The sequence below is a fragment of the Arvicanthis niloticus genome, chromosome 8 (assembly GCF_011762505.2).
Source record: "Arvicanthis niloticus isolate mArvNil1 chromosome 8, mArvNil1.pat.X, whole genome shotgun sequence".
Taxonomy (NCBI): domain Eukaryota; kingdom Metazoa; phylum Chordata; class Mammalia; order Rodentia; family Muridae; genus Arvicanthis; species Arvicanthis niloticus.
In genome coordinates, this window is record NC_047665.1 from 27,466,763 (window position 1) to 27,486,704 (window position 19,942).

The window sequence follows — 19,942 nt, forward strand, 5'->3', positions numbered from 1 at the left end:
ACATTCACTTCCTCCTCTGAAACAATGAAAAATCTAGGGGGTAATCCCAGACTGGCTGAGCTTTAGATGTGCCAGAGGTCTGGGGAGCTGGCAGGATCTGGAAGTACAGATGAGCGTGTACTTCCGTTAGGTAGGTAGTTTAGATATTAACAGGCTTGAAAGTCATGGAGGATAGACCCTTTTACCAGCAGCTGGTAAAATCGGAAACCAGAAGTGCTGGACTCTGGTCACTGTTCCAAGGATCTGAATTGTGTCTCTGGCCCTGGGTGGAGACTTGATGTTCTGATCTGTTTGGAAGATCATGGGATTAGCTATCTAGCTGGAGGCTATCTGGTAAGGGACAAAGACATACCATTGTCCACTCCTCTAAGACAGAATCAAAATGGTTCTGTCAGTCACCTGGACCTCTCAGGGAAAACTCTGTTCAAGAGACTCAATAGAGCATATCTAAAATATAGGTCAAAACAATGGTTTCTCTGGCCGTTGGCCACTCTCACCCTGTGAGTGTGTGCTTTTTCCACTCTCTAATAAACTCTGTCTTGGACATTCTGCTGTGTATCTTGGCTTTCAACAGAGGCCATGATGACCCAGGAGCAGAGCTGAGCCGAGGCTAGCTTAGGATCCAGGTGACACTCCCTGTGCCACATGTTGACTTTGCTATCTGTGTGGTGACTGTGAGCCTCGAAGAAGCAAGGAATGAGAAAAGGCTGTGAGGCTATTCTCTAGGACCTTTAACCTAGATTGTGCCTCAGCACCAAGGAGAGCCTGTTCTGGGAAATTCCAGGTTCAGCAAACAAGATGCTATGGAAATGACGTTTGTGATCTGGGGCTTCTAAGTCACGCCCGTTGTCCTGCTCAGTCTGTGGTGTCATTCATGAGTCCGCATGCCTGACTAGTGTTATGGGAGTGAGGAAGCATGAAAGAGTCGCACATGCACAAAACATTTCTTAGACTGGACTGCTTTTAAGAGGAGAGAAGGGAGCAGCCTGGGAGTGGGTGCTAGGAAATCCAACTGACGAACGTATGCATACGTTTGTGTTAAACTAAAAGATTGCAAGGGACTGTATAAACAGCACTAGTAGGCTATAGATCACCTCAAGATTGCTTTGGATTGTAAGAAACTCATCTTTATATTTCAAATGGCTGTTTCATCCTGAGCCCTGACATGCACAGAAGGAACCCTGATCCATATCTCTGAAAAATGAATAGTCCCAGACCACTTTACAATCAGAAGCAGAGAGCATTCCCGGCAGCCACAGGCTTTCTAGAATTCTTTGTCAAGTCTTCAGGAAAAAGAATTTTCTCTTTAATGATCAGGAATCTGAGATTCGTGGTCAGGAGTAAAGAAGAAACTCCATTTTGGGGGACACTGGACCTGTTTTGTTCCTTGCTTCCCAGTGCCTGTCTCTTACTATCCATGCATGTGTCAGTTCAGCCAATAGTATGAACATAGAAACTTGAAGTACAATGTGTTATGTAACCATTTGCTCCCTATTCAAATGTTCCCGTCTGGAAGGAGAAGTTCAGGTAATGTACAAGACTCAGAAAGTTTGGAGAGTCCCAAGGTCATATATCATATAGGCAGTCAGTGGGGGAGAGGAGACTGTCCAGGGGGCTGAGCTGCCTGCAAGTTTGCAGGAAGCTCAAGAAATACAGCTTCAGGGATTCAGCACCTGAGCTGTTCTGGGTTCTCCAATGATACAGCTGTCTTTGAGTCATCCACACCCCAACAAACTCACTGGTTTGCTGTGTGGTAGACTTGGGTTCGATCATATCTTTGGTCTGCTGTTGGTGCCCTATCTAAGATAAACAGATCTCCTCAGGAAAAGGCACACAGTAAGAAATAATTGCAAGTGTTCTAGAACCAGGAAGGAAAGTGAAGAAAGGCTGAGCATGAGAAAGGAGGATAAGGACAGACTCTGAGAGAGTCCAGGGCCAGGGACAAGGTGGCAGACCAAGGGGCTGAGCCTGAAGTGAAGTCCAACTAAACAGAGAAGCTAGGGGGACTGTTCGGCTGGGCAGTGGCTCAGACTATGTCTAATCATATACAAACAAGCCTCGCTTTACTGGGTGTGTCCAGAGATGAGGGAAGTAACACACCATTCTCGGTTAGTGCATGTGTATGAAGTGATAACACTCCAAGAGAAGCTATTGAAAAAGAAATTATATATATATATATATATATATATATATATATATATATATATATATGTATATATCTGACATATGAAATATGTATATTAAAGAAAAGCAGAAGTTATAAATTATATACATATTATTTAATATATTGTGTAATATATAATATATTTGATTTGCATATGCTTGGCCCATGGAAAGTGGCATTATTAGGAGGTGTGGCCCTGTAGGTCTGGCCTTATTGGAGGCAGTTTGTCACTGTGGGGTGGTTTTGAGGTCCTATTCTCAAGCCATTCATTGTGGAAGAGACCCTTCTCCTGGCTGCCTTTGGATCAAGATGTAGAACTCTCAGCTTCTCCAGTACCATGTCTGATTGTATGCTTCTATGTTTTCCATCATGATGGTAATGGGCTGAACCTCTGAAACTAAGCTAGCCCCAATTAAATGTTTTTCTTTACAAGCATTGCCTTGGTCATGGTGTCTCTTCACAGCAATAAAACTCTTAGACAATATAATATGTATTTTATATGAATATTTAAATTTTATATATTTATATAATATTTTATATATAAATATTTATATAAAATATGTATAAATTCTAAAGCACAAAGTAACTATAAAATCCATATTTATTGGCCATCTCAAGTATGACCCATCTAAGCAAAAAATGCCTTCTATCACACAAAGCTGGCTGCCAGAAGCTGGAGAGAGAGGGAGGACCAGGCTGTAAATGTGGAAAAGGCTGCTAACACATAAGATGGAGCCAGCAGAACTGAAAGCAACCCATCCTGAAACCACAGACACAGAAAAAAACCGTCAACATGCCATTTGTCGCTGGTTCACGCTGGCTCTGCTAAATTGCATTCATTGAGGACATTGAACCCCCAAGTGGCAGCTGAAATCCTCGACACTGTATTTTATTGTGGTGGTGACCTGCCCCAGAGGGCAGCTGGGAGTAGTTTGTCAGTGAAAATTCAAAAAAGAACTTAAGTCTACTCTGAGCTTATGTTAAACACAATTTCAAATGGAGTTATTTGAAATTTTTCATTTCATTTGAGCTGAAGAGAGGGGAATGAAAAATGGGTGGTGGTGGGGGAAACACATGGCTTTGGGAGAAGCAAGTCATACTTGGTTAGAGTGTTGTCAAGAGGGATGATTTGGTCTTGGTCTCCTTAGTGTCTGGGTCATTCATACTCCCTACAATAGGCGGCTCAATCATATAATCTGCTCTGCATAGACCAGGGATTTGACCTATGGAGTCTACAAGCTTCTTTCTCCTGAGTGAGTGTGTGTCATCACACCCTTTGGAAATACATTTAAGTTATTACATTAAACTTACTCAACAAGCTTCTGAAATCATATACCTAGACACCAGAGCACACTGATTTGCAACCTGTGGGCCACGGCCCCTTTGGGGGGAGGGTTGAATGACCCTTACATAGGGGTCTCAGATCAGATATCTTGCATATTATATAGATTCATAATAGTAGTATAATTACATTTATGAGGTAACGATAGAATCATTTAATGGTTGGGGTCACCACAGCACGAGGAACTGTATTTAAGGATGGCGTTGTTAAAAAGGTTGAGGACCACAGCACTAGGGAGAGGTCCAGTGGAGGTGGTAGGGGATGGAATTTAAAGGCTATTTAGTGTGGGGTATATGGAAATTATATTAATCCTGGTCAAAGTCTCTGAGTTACTATTACTGTCTTTGTTTTACAAGGAAGGAAATGGAGTTTTCAGAGCAACTTGCTCAAAATCCTGCTTCACATGAAAAGACTGCGTTTTCTTGAGCTGGTGGTTGCGATGCCGGGACACTTGTGGAGATGCTTATCTTTAAGAAGGGCTTTAAAGCAGCAACTGGGAAGAACCCCACAGATGAATCTAACAACGACATCTCCTCAGTGCAGAAAGAACATGCGGTTGGAACTATAAAGGACAGGAATGAACACAGGACTCACCTAAGGGTCAACCATGCAAATACAGAGGCAAATAGGATGACTGAATACTCTCCGAGTTATATATTGTGGGAAAGATTAGATATGGTTTGTCCCTTACGAAAGACATTGAAATTCATTGCCACTATGACATGCCAAGAGGTGGGACCTGTGAGAAGTGCTGAGGGCTCTGCTCTTTTACTAATTAACTGTCTGTTGCTGTAGCAAATACCCAAGGTGCCTCAGGTAATCAGCCTATGAAAATGTTTATTTTGGCTTGCAGTTTTAGTGCTTTCAGACCAAATGAAATAGTGGACAGGATGTGCAAAGTTCCAAGATGCAATCCCACCAAAACAGGATACGCACCACAACAGAAGAGCATGTCATACTTGAATACGACTGACAAGTGATCAGAGTTCTAGCCAGATGTTGAAAACACACAATGGCTTATAAGATAACAGTGCTACCCATGGCCTGGCTGGTACAGAGGCACACATTCAGCATTGGTTTTAAGTACTCATCTTCTTTGAGCACCTGGTCTGTGCTTCAGAATGCTGGAAGATGTGCATCCTGAAGCAGCTTCCTTTCTTCTGCCTTCAGGGAGGATTTGGTCAGTGGGATGCATTAGTGCACGCCTTGGGGCTCCCTCCCTGTTGGCTTATGGTGAGTTCAGGCTAGACAGCATTGCTTGGTTCTTTAGGTGCACATGGCTCCCGACTGTGTTTCTCCATATCTGATTCCCCTAATGCTGCCTATGCCTTTGTAAATAGCCTCTTTATGAAACTTTCCTACAGTCATCCAGTTTGACCAAGCTGACTAGCCCATGACTTACTCCTGTTCAGCACAGTCTGCTCTACACAGTACAGCATTCAATAAAGGCTCCTGGAGGGCAGTCGAATGTGCTGCTTTGTCACTGTATTTCATTTGGATTGTTGAGTGGTGACCGATGGTCTCAGTCTCGGTGTATGTGGTGGGTTTCCCAGACATAAGGCTTTTTACTGCAGCAGAAACTCTCTTGTATAATTTTCACTGGGTTTTACAACCATTATCTATGTTTAAAAATAGATTTCTATGTTTATATTTAGGCTAAAGTCGTCTTCTTATGCACTAACACAATCTTCTGATCTATAATGAAATCTGTGTCTGAAAGTCTTAAAGTAAATGGCTGTGAAGTGAACAGAGCACATATTGTGCTGTGCTCGGTCTGAGTCTGTGGTCTCTCTGGGGAAGTCACCCAAGGAGCACACTCTGTAGCCAAATGAGATGGATAAATGCTTGTTAGGAGGGTTTGGAAAGAGTGGCAAGCGCCTCACCATAACAAACTGCTGCTGAAATATGGTTTCTAGTGTAAAAAAAAAAATAAAAGCCATCTTTAGACATAGTTCCTCGTTTTCCCTGCCCTTCCTGCAGAGTATTGGCCCAAGAGCAGAAGAAGATGCTTACATGCTATGAAGAACATACTATATTGCTTTGTGTTGCTCTCTCCGTTTGTTGATAGTTTTAATCCCTTGGTGGTGGATCAATGAGAAGGAAAAGGGAACAGTCCTAAACAGAGCTAATATTTTGAGAAACAATCCTTATTTGCACTGTGGTAACAGTTGGGATATAGCATATTTTACTTTTTATCATTATAAAAGTTTATTAAATGACAATATTAACGCTTATCATATTGCATTAGTAAATAGACTGCCTGGGAAGAGAAAACCTAATTTGTGTGGAAATCCACCATGGTCTGAGTGCTTTCCAATTCAGATTTTTTTCCTGGTGTTTTCCAGTAGCAGAGCTTTTGAAATATGTACTCCACAAAGACAGGATTTAAAAGATGTCTCCTTTTCTCTACCATTTAATATCAGTTTTCCTGATTAATTTCTGATCTTCAAATCCACGCAAGCTCCTAAAAATTTGGACAAATTATTAAAAACAAATTAGGAGTATTTACTAATTAAAGACAATGGTTAAAGACAATGGACTGGCCTGAAGCTCCACCTGCCTCTGCCTCAGGAGCGCTGAGATCAAGGTTTACTGCTATAGAAAAGGGTTCTTTTTTAATTGAAGATTTGATAACTGCAAGCTTCTTAGGGAAGTTCTTGACACTGTCTTTCCATTCTTCAGGCAATAAAATACTATTCATAAAAATGGTTATTTCTAGTATTATTTTCCAACTATAAAATACTATGAGAATGTGTGGTTTAGGTGCAGTGACATATGCCTGCAATCTAGCACCTTGGCAGAAAGAGGCAGGAGGATCAGAAATTCAAGGCCAGTGTGGTGGTTAGAGTAATCTGGGGGACTAAGCCTCTGGGTAATGCTTGTGGAAGGCAGGATTATCCAGATTATGTTAATTGAGATTCAAAGACCCACCCACTGTAGGTGGAACCATTCTCTGGATGAGATCCTAGGCTGTAAATGAGAGAAAGAGAGAGAGAGAGAGAGAGAGAGAGAGAGAGAGAGAGAGAGAGAACTGAGTAGCAGGCTGCATTCATGGATGTCTTTTGACTGCAAACTTAATGTATTTGATATGAATTTGCTGCCTAGATTTCTCATTGGGATAGACTGTACCTTGAATTGGAAGCTAAAACAAGCCCTTTCTTCCATAAACTGTTGATTCAGAGAATTTTATAGTCGCAACAGCAGAAAAGACTAAGATGCCTGGCTATAATAGATCTTGTCTCTACAACCAACAAACAAATGAAGGACATGGCCGACAAACAGATGTGGTTCATTCTGAGAAGCATCCACTGAATGTCTACTATGTATAACAGGAATCCACAGCGAGAGGCCATTTATTTCCAAGTTAGACTTTTGAAAAAAAAAAAAAAAACACCAAAAAGAACAGCATACACTGAAATAAAAGATTGCTCTGAATTTGAGATCAGTCTGGGATATGTTATAAGTACTAGACCAGCTTAGTCTATGGAGCAAGGCCCCATTTTAAAACATGTAGTGGTGGTACACACCTTTAACCCCAGCAGAGGCAGGCAGATCTCTTTGAGTTCAAGGCCAGCCAAGTTTATGGAGTTCCAGGATAGCCAGGGATACACAGAGAAATCCTGTCTTGAACCACATCCCCCACCAAAAACCCCCCAAAAACAAAAAATGAAGACAAAAACACCCCGCCCCCCACACAAAACAGCCTATATGATATAGGAAGACCCCGTCTGAAAAACCAACTAAGCAAACAAACAAGAAAACAAGTAAGCAATCAATCAATTGCTCAAAAGCCTGGCTGGTGGTAGAGACCTGTAATGCAACTCAGGAGGCAAAGACAGGAGAAATTTCAAATCCTGCCTGGATTATAGAGAATGCAAGGCCACCCTGGGCAACCTGGTGTGACTCTGTGTCAACAGAAAAGTAATGTGACGGTGGGGATATGGTTCATTGACAGGGCTCTCCCCTAACAAGTAGAAAGTGCCTAAATTCAACCCCCAGAACCACAAAAAGTCAGCACACAATCATCCTGGTTACGTTTTAAAGTTTGAAGTAAAGAGGCAGGAGAGAGGGTTCAATGGTTAAAATGCTTGCTCACTGTGCAATCATGAGGAGGGAAGTTGATCCCAACATCCCTGTAACAAGTCAGGTGTCCTGTGAACATCTGTAACCCCAGCTCTGGGAGAGGCTGAGACAGGAAGGTTATTGGCTTCCAGTCTATTTAAAAAACAAGCTCCAGGTTCAACACCATCATCTGACCTCTGCAATCACCCTGGTACACACACCTACACACACACACACACACACACACACACACACACACACACACACACACACACACACATGAATACATAGATCTTTAAAAGCTGTATCAGATATTTAGAGACCAAAATTGAGACTGAATTTTAAATTTGAGTATCATAATGTTTTTCTTCAGTGTCCTAGTTAACTTTCACTGTCCACTTGACACAGCATAGAGTCACCTGAATCAGGAGTCTCAACAGAGGGACTGCCCAGATCAGACTGTCCTATTAGAGTTTATCTTGATAGCTAACTGATGGAGGGAGGCAGCACCATTCCCTGGGCAGATGGTATTGGGCTATGTAAGAAAGCTAAGTAAATTTGAGTCTGCAAGTGAGCCAGCTAGCAGAGTTCCTCTGTGGCTTTTGCTTCCAGCTCCTGTTTGAGTTTCTGCTTTACCTCAATAGTGGACTGTGACTTGGACATGTCAGCCAAATGACTTTCCTCACTTAAGTGGCTTTTGGTCATATTTTAAAAATCACAGGAGCATAGAGGAAACTAGAGCAGTTGGAGGCATGAGAACACGGAATATGATGCTTGGGTCCCTCAGGAAGCTCTCTGTGACTTTTGTGACTTGCTCTCATGAGTACTGCGACAGCTTAGTTTGGGATGGCAATGAAGCAGCTGGCAGTGCACTGGGAGCTAACATGAGTGGACTAAGGTAACCACAGGAACATATCCTCAGTGTCCTTAACTGTGAAAAAGGACCACAGAGAGGAATGCCAGTTACTACAGGAGAGAATTTGGTCCGTATGTGACCTTACTCTGGCAGCACGGGCAGTTTTCCTTTCTCCATAATAGCCTGAAAGTTATTCTGGAACAAGTGGAAAACGATGTTGGAAATAAAAGTCCCGGTGACCATTTGAATAAAAGATGGCTTATGAATGATGCAAATATTCCATGCAGATGGACGGGTTTTCTTTACTCACAATGTGTCCTCCTCACAACAACAATGGTTGGATTTGAAGTACTTTAAAGACCACACCCATGTTCTCTCTTGCCTTCTTCATTGTGTCATTGTTCCTGTGGCTGTCTCTATGTCATTTGTGTCTTCATAATGGATCATGACTTTTAAATCAATAAAAGTGAATATCCTCATGACAAAAAATGATCAGGTGATGGTTACCTCAGGGATTTCGGAGGGCAGTCAGATGTAGCCAGACTTCAAACCATTTGACCTTCCTCCCGGTTTCTGACTCCCTCAACGTCTAGCCACTTGAATCCAAAGTTCCAAGTTTCTGTTACACAACTAATGCCAAAGAATTGAGAAGCATCTGTAGGCTGCCGGCTCTGATGCCATCTTGACTTGTTAAGCATTTCTCAGCAATAAAGAAAACCCCTTTGGCAGATAGTACCAACTTAGATAAGGACAAGTGAATCATAGGCAGAGTCATAGTGACCTGTCCCCTGAACCTTTACCCAGGTGATACCCTGTTACCTGATACAGGTGAAAGATATCTGTACTCCCCCTGAACACCTATGTTCCTGTGTCATCTCCTTCCCCACATCCTGCATTTTTGTGTTTATGACCCCTGTGTTAAAAAGTAAAAATTATGATTTGATAATTAAAAAAAAAAAAAGAAAACCCCTTTCTTGTTCTATCTTGCTCTGTCAGGAATCCAGATGACCCCTTAGTGAAACTTAACTAAAAGAATTAGTGAAGCCTTTTCTGGCTCTAATAAACATGGGGGGGGGGAGCGTGGGCTATCTTTCACTTGGAGGAAGTGGCAAAAAGAACCCAGCCAAGTATTTCTTGGGTCATCAAAAGTTATTAAAGGGGCAGGAGAGATAGCTCAGTGGTTAAGAATACTGACTGCTCTCCCAAAGGTCCTGAGTTCAATTCCCAGCAACCATTACAACCATCTGTAATGAGATCTGATGCCTTCTTTCTAGTGTGTCTGAAGAAGGTTACAGTGTATTCTCATATACATAAAATAAATGAATAATTCTTTTAAAAAAAAAAAGCTATTAAAGAAAGCAGTAGAAGAGACAAGAGCAACCACTGTGTGGTAATGGAAGTTCCGGCTTAGAAAATTAATTTAGGGAAGACACGTGGGAGGAGCCAGAAAAAGGATAGGCCCACTTTCAGGGGAGCAGACTCTGTAAATAGAATATGCTATTGTGGTGTGGCTGTGGCATGCCTCCACGCTTGTATCACAGAGTCGGACTACGCACCAATACAATCTTTATATGGGGCGATCTGATAATTCTGCCCTACTCTCCCGGTACCAGTTTGGCTCCTGGCTGGTCTTACCATTGTTTTCCTTCAGAGATAAATTCCAGGTAGGGCTATGTATTTCCAGGCTGTACTCTTGCTTTCCCTCCAGGCTGGCTGTGCTCTGTCTTGAATGCCATAAAATACTTTTGGGGTCTCTGTTCTCTGACCGCCACCTGCAACGACAATTGCGACAGGAGGAATTGACTACAGTAGAGTGATAAACCGAGGCTCACGGCCCTTAGGTACTTTCCCAGGTCCTTACTGAATCTGAGAGCCAGCAAGCATTCTGTGCTTTGCTGCGGAAGTAGTAAATATCATTTAGCACCAAGTCAAAGCAACAGCACATTAAAGAGGATAGCATAAAAAAAAACAATGGTTAAAGTCGTCAAACTTGCTCTTTTTCACTACAGTAGAAACTGATTTCTTGGTTCCTTAGTCTATCAACTTCTATTACGATATATGTAAGAGTGAGCCACAGTGGTTAGAAGGCTATCATTCTTAGCCATTTGTATCACACGTGAAGAATCATCCCAGCTCATCCTGCCCCTCCCAGAAAGCACCCTACAATTTGAGGTACCCTTGGTACTCCATTCCTTTCTTTACCTTCTGAGAGAGATTGGAGAATACAGATGGACAAGGAGATGCTCCTGTCCTCAGGTGGTCTATTAGCCCAGCAGGGAGGCAGATATGTAATGACTATCTTATTCAAAAGGATAGGAAGTGCAAAAGGAAGGAGGTGCTCAGACAGACAGGATGTGATGCGTTCTAGGGATCCAGGATGAACAAGCAGGAGCTGTTTACAGAGCAGTGGGTGGTTTGACATCAGAGATGGTGTTGAGTCTATGTCCTTTGGAACTTATTTTGGAAAAACGAAACTGAGGCCATTTCCCTTGCTTTGTAAGACACAGAAGTGAAAACTGAGCCCACCGTGGGCTTCATGTGAATGTTCTTCTACATTGCTTTGATTTAACATCAATTACATTGTTTTTCCTGGAATTTGAGGTAATGCTCAAGAGTTCTGAAAGTGGAGAAAGTTAACAGCTGGGGAGAGATGAGCCACCATCAAGGGGACTCCAGAGGTATTGGGTGTCCTAAACCATAATTTCTTTTCACATTTATCTATCTATCTATCTATCTATCTATCTATCTATCTATCTATCTATCTATCTATCTATCTGTGCACAGGCATGCATGGAGTCAGTTCTCTCTAGGGATAACTTTTGGGGTCATGGGCAAACAAGGAGATAATGTCAGATCTTCAGAGTCACATAGCACTTCTCCAGAAACCCTCAGGTGGGGCCCACAAGAGAATTCGACTCATTGACTAACTTAGAAAGACCTCAGTTTCCCCAGTTCCTGTTTTGACAACAGTGATCTTGATCTAACGGCTCAGTTGCCTGTGTATGACACCAGTTAAAACCACTTCAGAAATGAGAGACTTTTTCACCTTCGTGTCTTATTAAGCAAGGGAGACGGCCTCAGTATTATTTTCCAAAAATAAATCTCAAAAGGCATAGACTGTGACACCATCTCTTCTGCCAAACCACCCACTGCTCTGCAAACAGCTCCTGCTTGTTCCGGATTCCCTGGAAATACTATTTTTATTTCTAGACTGTATTCTTTCTTTCCCCCTAGGCCAGGCTGTGCTCTGTCCAGATGTCATAATGTCCTTCTGGGATCTCTTTTCTTTGCCCACTACCTCCACTGACAATCTGACAGGAAAAATTTGCTGCAGTGGACAGGAATTAACACATGCCAGTTCTTCAGAATTTGATTCTCTGCTTCTGTAATTAGTACTCCCAGGATCAAACCCAGGTTGGCTAACCCAGTGAGCCAGTGAGCCATTGTGCTAACCCTGAACCACAATTTTAATATCTTAGGTCTATGAGAGTATAGTATGTGACAGGCAGTGCACTAAGCACTGCATATGGATTCTTAAATGTTTACATGACCCTTGTGAACAGTATTCTTTAGTGCTTCTTACTTTGTGGATGAGGCGTACAGTTCATAGAGGTTAACTTTCCTCATGTAGTAGTGGCAGAGCTAAAACTTGACCCCAGGTACCCTGCTGTTGTTAGTCTCTGTACCCTGTTAAAAACTGATTTGAGAAATGGCTTTAGAAATGTACTGATGCCTGGTTTAAATATTCTGAAGCAGGTATAGGGTGTCAAGGAAGGGGACTCTGAAGTTATTCCAACATGGGCCTGAGTCCTGGCTTCATATCTCTCTCTGTATCCAGATAACTGACCTCACTGTCTAACCTGAGATGGTCCATCAAGATTGCTATTGTTGACAGCAGGAACTGGGGAAACGGAGGTCTTTCTAAATCAGGCGATGTGTGCAATTTTCTTGAGGGCCTTGCCTGAGATTTGCTGGTGGAGTGTGGGTGTGACCCTGAAGATATAACATCACCCTTGTTTGTCCATCAGCCTATAGTGAGAGTCACATGAATGGCAGCTGGCCCTCATCATCAATTGATCTAGCTTCAGAATGTCTGTATCTGCAATGTGCTAGCCACATCTCTTAGACGTCATGAATACGCATGAAAGGACACAGACCTCTGACACACGATGACACATTTACAACTACCATGCAAGCCTCCATTATTAGCTAGAGTTACACAAGCATTTCACTGGTGGGATACTTGTGTTTTGCCAAGCACAATTTAAGCAAAACCAAACATTGTCTGCACTCAATTTTTTTCCCACTTAATTTTTAATTAAGTAATAGTGGACTGTCTACTCGATTACTCGAAGTTCAAATGACACATCAAAAAGCCAGGTGGCCTTTTAGTCCCTCCACAGTAGAAGTTAACTCACTGTCAGATGCTGGGTAAGGCTGATGGAGGGACAGAGAGATCATCCCTTGGTATTTGGAAATTACCCATGCAACTCTTCATCTTGGGATTGCAATGTTTCTTCTGGTCTTAGGTCTTAGGTTTTTCTAAGGTTAAGAACCTGCTTCTGGGTTCTCCTAGAAAAAGCATGGCTGGGAGTCATGAGAGCAAGGACTTAGGTGCTTGCAGAAACACCAGATTTCTGGAGGGAGTTTCCAATCCTTTTCTCCCTGTGGGCTCAGTGGTGTTATTCTTACTTCCTGATTATATATGAGACTTTCGATGTTCAAGGGGCCATTCTGCTTGGACCACCCCTGACCTTATTTGATGGATATGGAATGAATCTGATATGCTAGCCAGCGAGCTGAGGGTCACACTTTCAGTGCATGGCAGAACTAGGTGTGCCCTCACCACCCAGTTCTCATGGCTTGGCTTGCTGTAATCAAGGAGTTGTAATAATTTTGTGTTGCTCTTATCTCATTTCTTATGAACTGGAATTATTTTAACTCTAAAATTCTTTGGCTATAACTCTAATACTTGTTTTTTTTTGGGGGGGGGGCACGAAAAGTAAGTGGTGCCAGGTGACAGGATGTGTAACTGAGGAGGGTCTCAGTGTATCAGGACAGAGGGTATGAAAATCTGCAGTCCTCAACTGTCCTCGTCACAAGTATCCTCCAGCTATGCCTGGAGAGAAGACTGAATCTGGTGCATATGGCTGCCCTAGGCTACCGTCTGCCTCAGTAAGGGACAGCAGTCATCTGTGTGACTCATCTCTTTCTGTCTTTCTCACTTCCTTTACCTTGTCTGGGGACTCTGCAAGCAGTGTACCTCTCTACATTATGTGAACACAGAGAATGCTCTAATGTCACCAGAGGAAATAGGACATCTGAGCCATTATTGTAGGAGTTTAGGATTTTAATCCAAATATTCTGTGCCAGGATTCCCAGGGCCATTGCTCACTGAGCCACTACAAGAGGAGACCAAGGCCCCTTCCCCCCCAGGAGTGTCTTCTTGCCTTTAGGCTGACCCTAGAGTTTTGCACAAATTGGTGGCCCCAGGATTTTCTTCTACTTAATCTGATGTTTTTGGTTTTCGTTTGTACTTTTCTGCCTTCCTTGGTCTCCACCACCCTCCCTGGGAGGTTTAACATTGGTATGTCTTCTATCTAAACTATAGGCAAGCTCAGTTTTAGACATGTTTCTGATAAATACACACACAGGATGATCTTTGTGGAAGGATTTTCAGAAAACAGCATCTGCATCTGAGTTTCCCTGCATGCTGAGGCTCTCCACTTATCAGACTCCCTCACCACATTCTTCAGGTGAGTAGTCCATGTGGGAAAGACACAGTATATAGAGCACAATGTGAGAGACAAAAATCTCTTGTTTCCCTTGAAGGAGTCTGAGGAGAGATCAGGGAGCCTGTCCTCTCTTTCCACTATACAGGTCCCAGTCACCAAACCTAAGTCATCATGCTTAGTGGCAAGAACCTTTATCCACTGACCTTTTTGCTGGCCCTGGGAGCTGAGTCTCTTCTACCTTCTGACAGTCACTAGGCGTGTGACCTTTAGTAAGTCACAGGCTTCCTCTTTACATCATTTCCTCATCTGCTACAGGACAGGGTTGGGTCAAATGTCTAGGATTCTATTCAGTTAGCACCCGCTTCCTTCAGATAGAGGCTAAGGTAGCAGTAGGGGAAGAAGGGAAGAGAATCTTCAATATATAAGGCTTCTGTGATCTTGGGAAGGGAAGCACTGGGCTGATGTTAGTCAAGACCATTGGGGTTCTTGTGACAATGAAAATGACTTTTTGTTTTTCTCCTTTATAACAATTATTATTTACCTTCGTTTTCTTTTGTAGCATATACTTAACTTGTATAACTAGAAAGCTTTTTGACCATATTTTTATTTATATGTGGTGTGTGTGTGTGTCAGGGTGTGTGTGTTTCTGTACATGCTAGTGCCAGAGGAGGCAAGGAGAGGACATCATATTCTTTGGAGCTAAAGTTACAGGTAATTTGTGAGCAACTCATCATGTTTGCTGGGAGCACAATTCAGTTCCTCTGGAAGAGCATCAAATATTTTTTAACTGCTCTGCCATTTCTTCAGTCCCTGGTAATTTTTATTTATTTATTTTTAAGGCATAGTCTCATGTATTTCATGCTGGCCTCCAAATTGTTATGTAGACCAGTCTGGCTTTGAATTTCTGATCCTCTTACTTCTACCATCCAAGTGCTGAGATTATAAGCAAGCATCACTGTTCCTGGTCTATACGGTGCCGGTGGTTGAACTGAGGGCTTTGTGTATGCCAGGCAAGGACTTTACCAGCTGAGCTACACCCTCAGCCACAGTTGGAAGTTTCAGTTCACAGGTTGTAATGGTTAATTTTGAAAGTCAATTTGACCTGGTTCAGAGGTGCTGAGGAGATTAACCAAGCATATGTGTTTCAAGAGATACTTAGACTGTGAAGACCCTGGCCTGAGTATGCTATTAGGAGGTATGTGGAAGGTGGGTATGGCAGGAGGAAGTGAATCCTGGGAGTGGCTTTGGGAAAGAGGTCTAGGCAATAACTCTTTCTTCTTCATCCCTCTATTCCTTACTTCTTTTCTTTTATCCCCCTGTCTCCTGTAACCATTTGTTTGTGATGAGGGCATGAAATACAGTAGTGTATTTCATTGCTTAAAATGTTTAAAGAACAGCTGGTATCATAGCACATGCTTTAACACCAGCTCTCTGCAGGCAGAGTCAGTCAGAGTCAGTCAGAGTCAGAGTCAGTCAGAGGCAGGCAGAGGCAGGCAGAGGCAGGCAGAAGCAGGTAGAGGCAGGCAGAGCTCTGGGAGTTCAAGAGTAGAGAGTTCTAGGACAGCCAGGACTACATAGAGAGACTTTGTCTCAAAACAAAATAAAACAAAACAAATGACCCCCAAGAAATGTGTAAAAAGGTAGAAAACTGAAATTGATATAATCATTATAGACATTCATGAACCAAACAATATAATCTTGTACTATGTCAAATAAATAAGAAAATACATAAATTAACTATTATAATTGGAAGTGACTTAGTAAGCATCTTTAAGAATTATAGATCCTCTAGAAATAAAAATAGCATGGATATTGGCTGAACATACAACAAAATATATGTATAACCAAAATAAACAAAAAATGGAATTCTTGCTCAACATTTACAATAAGGCCATTAAAGAAACTTCAATAAAGTCCAAAGATGCAATCCCATTTGACAGTGTTTTTCAATTATAATGATATCATATAATTAACACATGTGAAAAGATGTCTAAAAAATTCCTCATTATTTAGAAGCTGGAAAAAAACATTATTAAATAATGTCCAGTCTCAAACATACTCTGAACTAAAAATACTACATGTTAGAATTTGTGTAACATATCTGAAGCAGTATTTAAAGGCAAAGCATAACTTTAATTTACTAATGAATAAGAAATGTTAAGAATTGAGGCTGAAGAGATGGCTCAGTGGTTAAGAACTGACTACTTTGGTAGAGGATTCAGGTTAGGTTCGCAGCATCTACCTGGTGACTCACAACCATTTGTAGCTCCAGTTCCAGGACACTTAACACCCTCTTCAGGCCTCTGAGGGTACTGCATGCACATGCTGCACATATATACATGCAGGCAAGAACACTCATATACATAAAAATAATCTTTATGAAAAGGAAAGTTAAAAATGAATGTGCTCCTATAGTTAGATAATGCCTTGTATTCATTAGGGTCACTACTATTGGAAAGAATTTCAAGGCTCAGCTTAGCCTTTATATTAGGTATTATTTTCATATAATAAAATACACCTATTTTAAAGTCTGATGTATATGTATATGCATATGATTTGCTTATTTGAGACTGCTTCTCACTGTTTTGCCCTGGCTGGTCTTAAACTTGCTATGAAGATCAGGTTGGCCTCAAACTCATAGAGATAAACCCGTTTCAGCCACCTAAATTCTGGAATTAGGGGTGTGTGCTATGCCTTCTGTCTAGTTTTACTCTCTATCTCTGTCTCTGCCTCTGTCTGTCTGTCTATTGGTCTATCTGTCTCTCTCTCTCTCTCTCTCTCTCTCACACACACACACACACACATATGCATTTATGTGTGTGTGTGTGTGTGTGTTGGGGTACAATGTTATGCACTCATGACAATGTTATGCTCACATGACTGAGTGTAGGTGCCATGAGGTCAGAGGACAACCTTGGGTGTCAGTCCTCTGCATCTGAGGACCTTGTCTGAGATAGAATCTCTTGTTTTGCTGTGTGTCTGTCAGGCTGGCTGGTCCACAAACTTTGAGGAATTCTTCAGTTCCATCACACATCTGGCCATAAGAGTACTAGGATAACAGATATTACTATGCCTGGCTTTACATGGGATCTGGGGATCCAAACTTAGGTCCTTACTCTTGTGTGGCAAACTCTTTACTCTCTGAGCCATCTCCTCAGCCAAAGTTTGATTTGAAAATTTTAATATTAGTGAATGGGTATTTATGTCATGGGTGTGTGTTCTCTTCTTCCATCATGTGAGTCCCAGGATCAGCCTTCTGTTATTATGCTTGATGGCAAGCACTTTTACCTGCTGAGCCATGTGGTTTACCTGAATCCCATTTGTTGAAGGTCCTCAATGCCCAGGTAATAGATTTGGATGGTCAGGGGTTATATGATGATACAATAAAACATTCAACAATCCTTGACACCAAATTAATGGCTTCATCACCTCCCTTACTATTCTATCTTAGGTAAATTATTGAGTCTCAGCGTCTCATTTCCTCTTTTCTAATGGTGATGGGGGAGTTATGGAAAAGATCAAATAAAGCATTGCATTAAATGACAGCCATGATGGAGAGACTTAAACTCAGGAAGGAAGTGAGAGAGGCTCCCCATGGGAGGGATTACTGGTGTCATAGTGGGAGGGAAACTAGAGGCTTAGTAGGAGTGCCAGTCTCAGAGGTTGTAGGTAACAGGGTGCATGGAGATTATTCTGGCAGATGAACAAAGATCAGAGTTTGGAAAACCCCAGAGCTTAACAGTGTAAGGTAGAGTCAAAGAACCATACAGGAAAGGACTAAGGTCACGTAGCCAGTGTGACTCCATCTTTATCTTAATATCAATATAATAGTTTTTAAACCTTTTTGTATCAGGGAAGTAGATAAGCTGTGCCTTGTGAGAAGATCATGTGGCTGCTTTGTATGAATAGGATTAAAGAGCAGTCAGAAAAGTTTGGAGACAGTTCGGATGACAAAATGTGACCATGATGGACCAAAGATGGAAAAAACCAAAGGCAGAGAGATTTGGAAAGCAGACCAGTTTTTGGTGACAGGTAGTCATGACTGCTGAGAAAGGAAAATCAGTCCTCTCTGAGGATGAGTTCCCTGATTGGTTAGCCAGTATGAAGTAGTTAATCTAAAATGACATGCATACTAGCAACATTGAATAGACTTAGCAGGCTGTATGTGAACCACCATGTGAGTGCTGGTAATCAAACTTGAGTCCTTTGCAACAAGTGCTCTTAACTGCTCAACTGTCTTTCTCCAGCCCCTGTTCCCCCTCCCCCATTCCTTTTTGGAGACAGGATCTCACTATGAATCCTTGGCTAGTTTGAAACTCACTATAGAGATTAGGTTAGATTTCAACTCACAGAGTTCTAACCGCCTCTTCCTCTCATTTCCTGGAACTAAGCTAAATGCCAGCATACCTGGTGTTTTGTAATTAAATCAGCATGCAAAGTGATAGGTTTCAATACAGCATTTTCTTCTTTTGGTCATTACGTTTTATTCTTCATCCCTCTCCCCCTTCACCACTCTTCCACATTCCAAGAATCTACCTTCGTCCTTTTAATCTAATTCAATCCTTTATTAAATACCTAGATATTGGCGTCAAAGTCTTGTCTCCTAATTCTGGTCTCTATCCAGACCACGATAATCAAAATTTTAGTTAAGGATTGTCTTAGCTAGTCTATTCCTTTCACAAACCTTTGGCGGCTCCCTGTTGGCCTGAGATGAAAATCTCCTGACTTTGGTTTGGAGTTCAATGCCTTCTGTGGTCTGTCTACAACCAATTTTACCGCTGTGTTCGCTCCTGCCACCCCTCCCCCACCCCAGTGCTGGATATCAAACCCAGGGTCTCCTGCATGGAAAAACAAGTGCTAGACCATTGAGTTATATTCAGCCCCTGTACTTCAGTAACTCTTCTGGGGGTGAGAAGATGTCTCAGCAGGTAAAGCGTTTGTTGGTGAAGCATGAGCACCCAACTTCACATTCCTAGCACCCATGCAAAAGCCTGATGCTGTCTGTAACCCCCAATACCCAGGACCTGGGCCATGCTGGCTGGCCAGCCCATTTGAAACTGCAAGCTTCAGGCTCAACTAGAGATGTAATCTCAAAGATAGATAGATAGATAGATAGATAGATAGATAGATAGATAGATAGAAACACATTCCCACACCAACCTCTAGCCCTCTAACCTTCCTATAAACACACTCATGTGGGTGAGTGTACCCTCATTGCTTAGATCCACCCACTTTTGTAATGACAGAAGCCCTTATTCCAAAACATGGCCACTCCTTAAATAGAGTGTGTGGGAGCAGGGCTTTGGATTGAACCATGGTAGGGGCTCTGATTGGGTATCCCTTGCCTTCATTCTTTTCCCACTTGTACCTGCTTTGTCACTTGAGAAGTGTCCCTTCTGGACCCTTGAGCATCTCCTTCAGGTGAGTGCTCTTAGGTAGGAACAGATGTCCTCAAGGAACAAGTGGGATGCCAAACCACCTCAAAGCAAGATACCCTCCATCATACCTGGAAGCTGCCTCTGCCCTGGCTTTCTTCTCACAGGCAGAGACTGCCTCATAAAAGGTCCCCTTTGTGATGTAATGTTAACACAGCCACACATGAGTAGCAAGTAAAAACAGCAGTTCTGAGTCATACGGCTTCTTGTAAGATCCTTCCAGAAGCCAAGGGCATCACAACAAATCATAGCTAAGTTTTATGGGGGACAAGTATGGCCGTGGGCTGATTTCATCTGGAAAATGTCACATAAAAAGTAGTGATCCAGCCACTGAGGTTGCTCAAGGGT

General features: G+C 42.2%; 1 protein-coding gene across 1 annotated transcript in view; it reads right to left on the reverse strand.

Moving 5' to 3' along the window:
• Cdyl (chromodomain Y like) overlaps nucleotides 1-19,671 on the reverse strand; it is a 206,739-nt gene extending 187,068 nt beyond the window's left edge. Inside the window, exons 1-2 of the mRNA XM_076939189.1 lie at nucleotides 19,528-19,671; nucleotides 10,060-10,196 (exon numbers count right to left, since the gene is read on the reverse strand). Coding sequence (XP_076795304.1) covers nucleotides 10,060-10,062 — 3 coding nt within the window. The 5' untranslated portion in view covers nucleotides 10,063-10,196; nucleotides 19,528-19,671. The remainder of the gene's footprint in view (nucleotides 1-10,059; nucleotides 10,197-19,527) is intronic.
• Nucleotides 19,672-19,942: the final 271 nt, after the last annotated feature.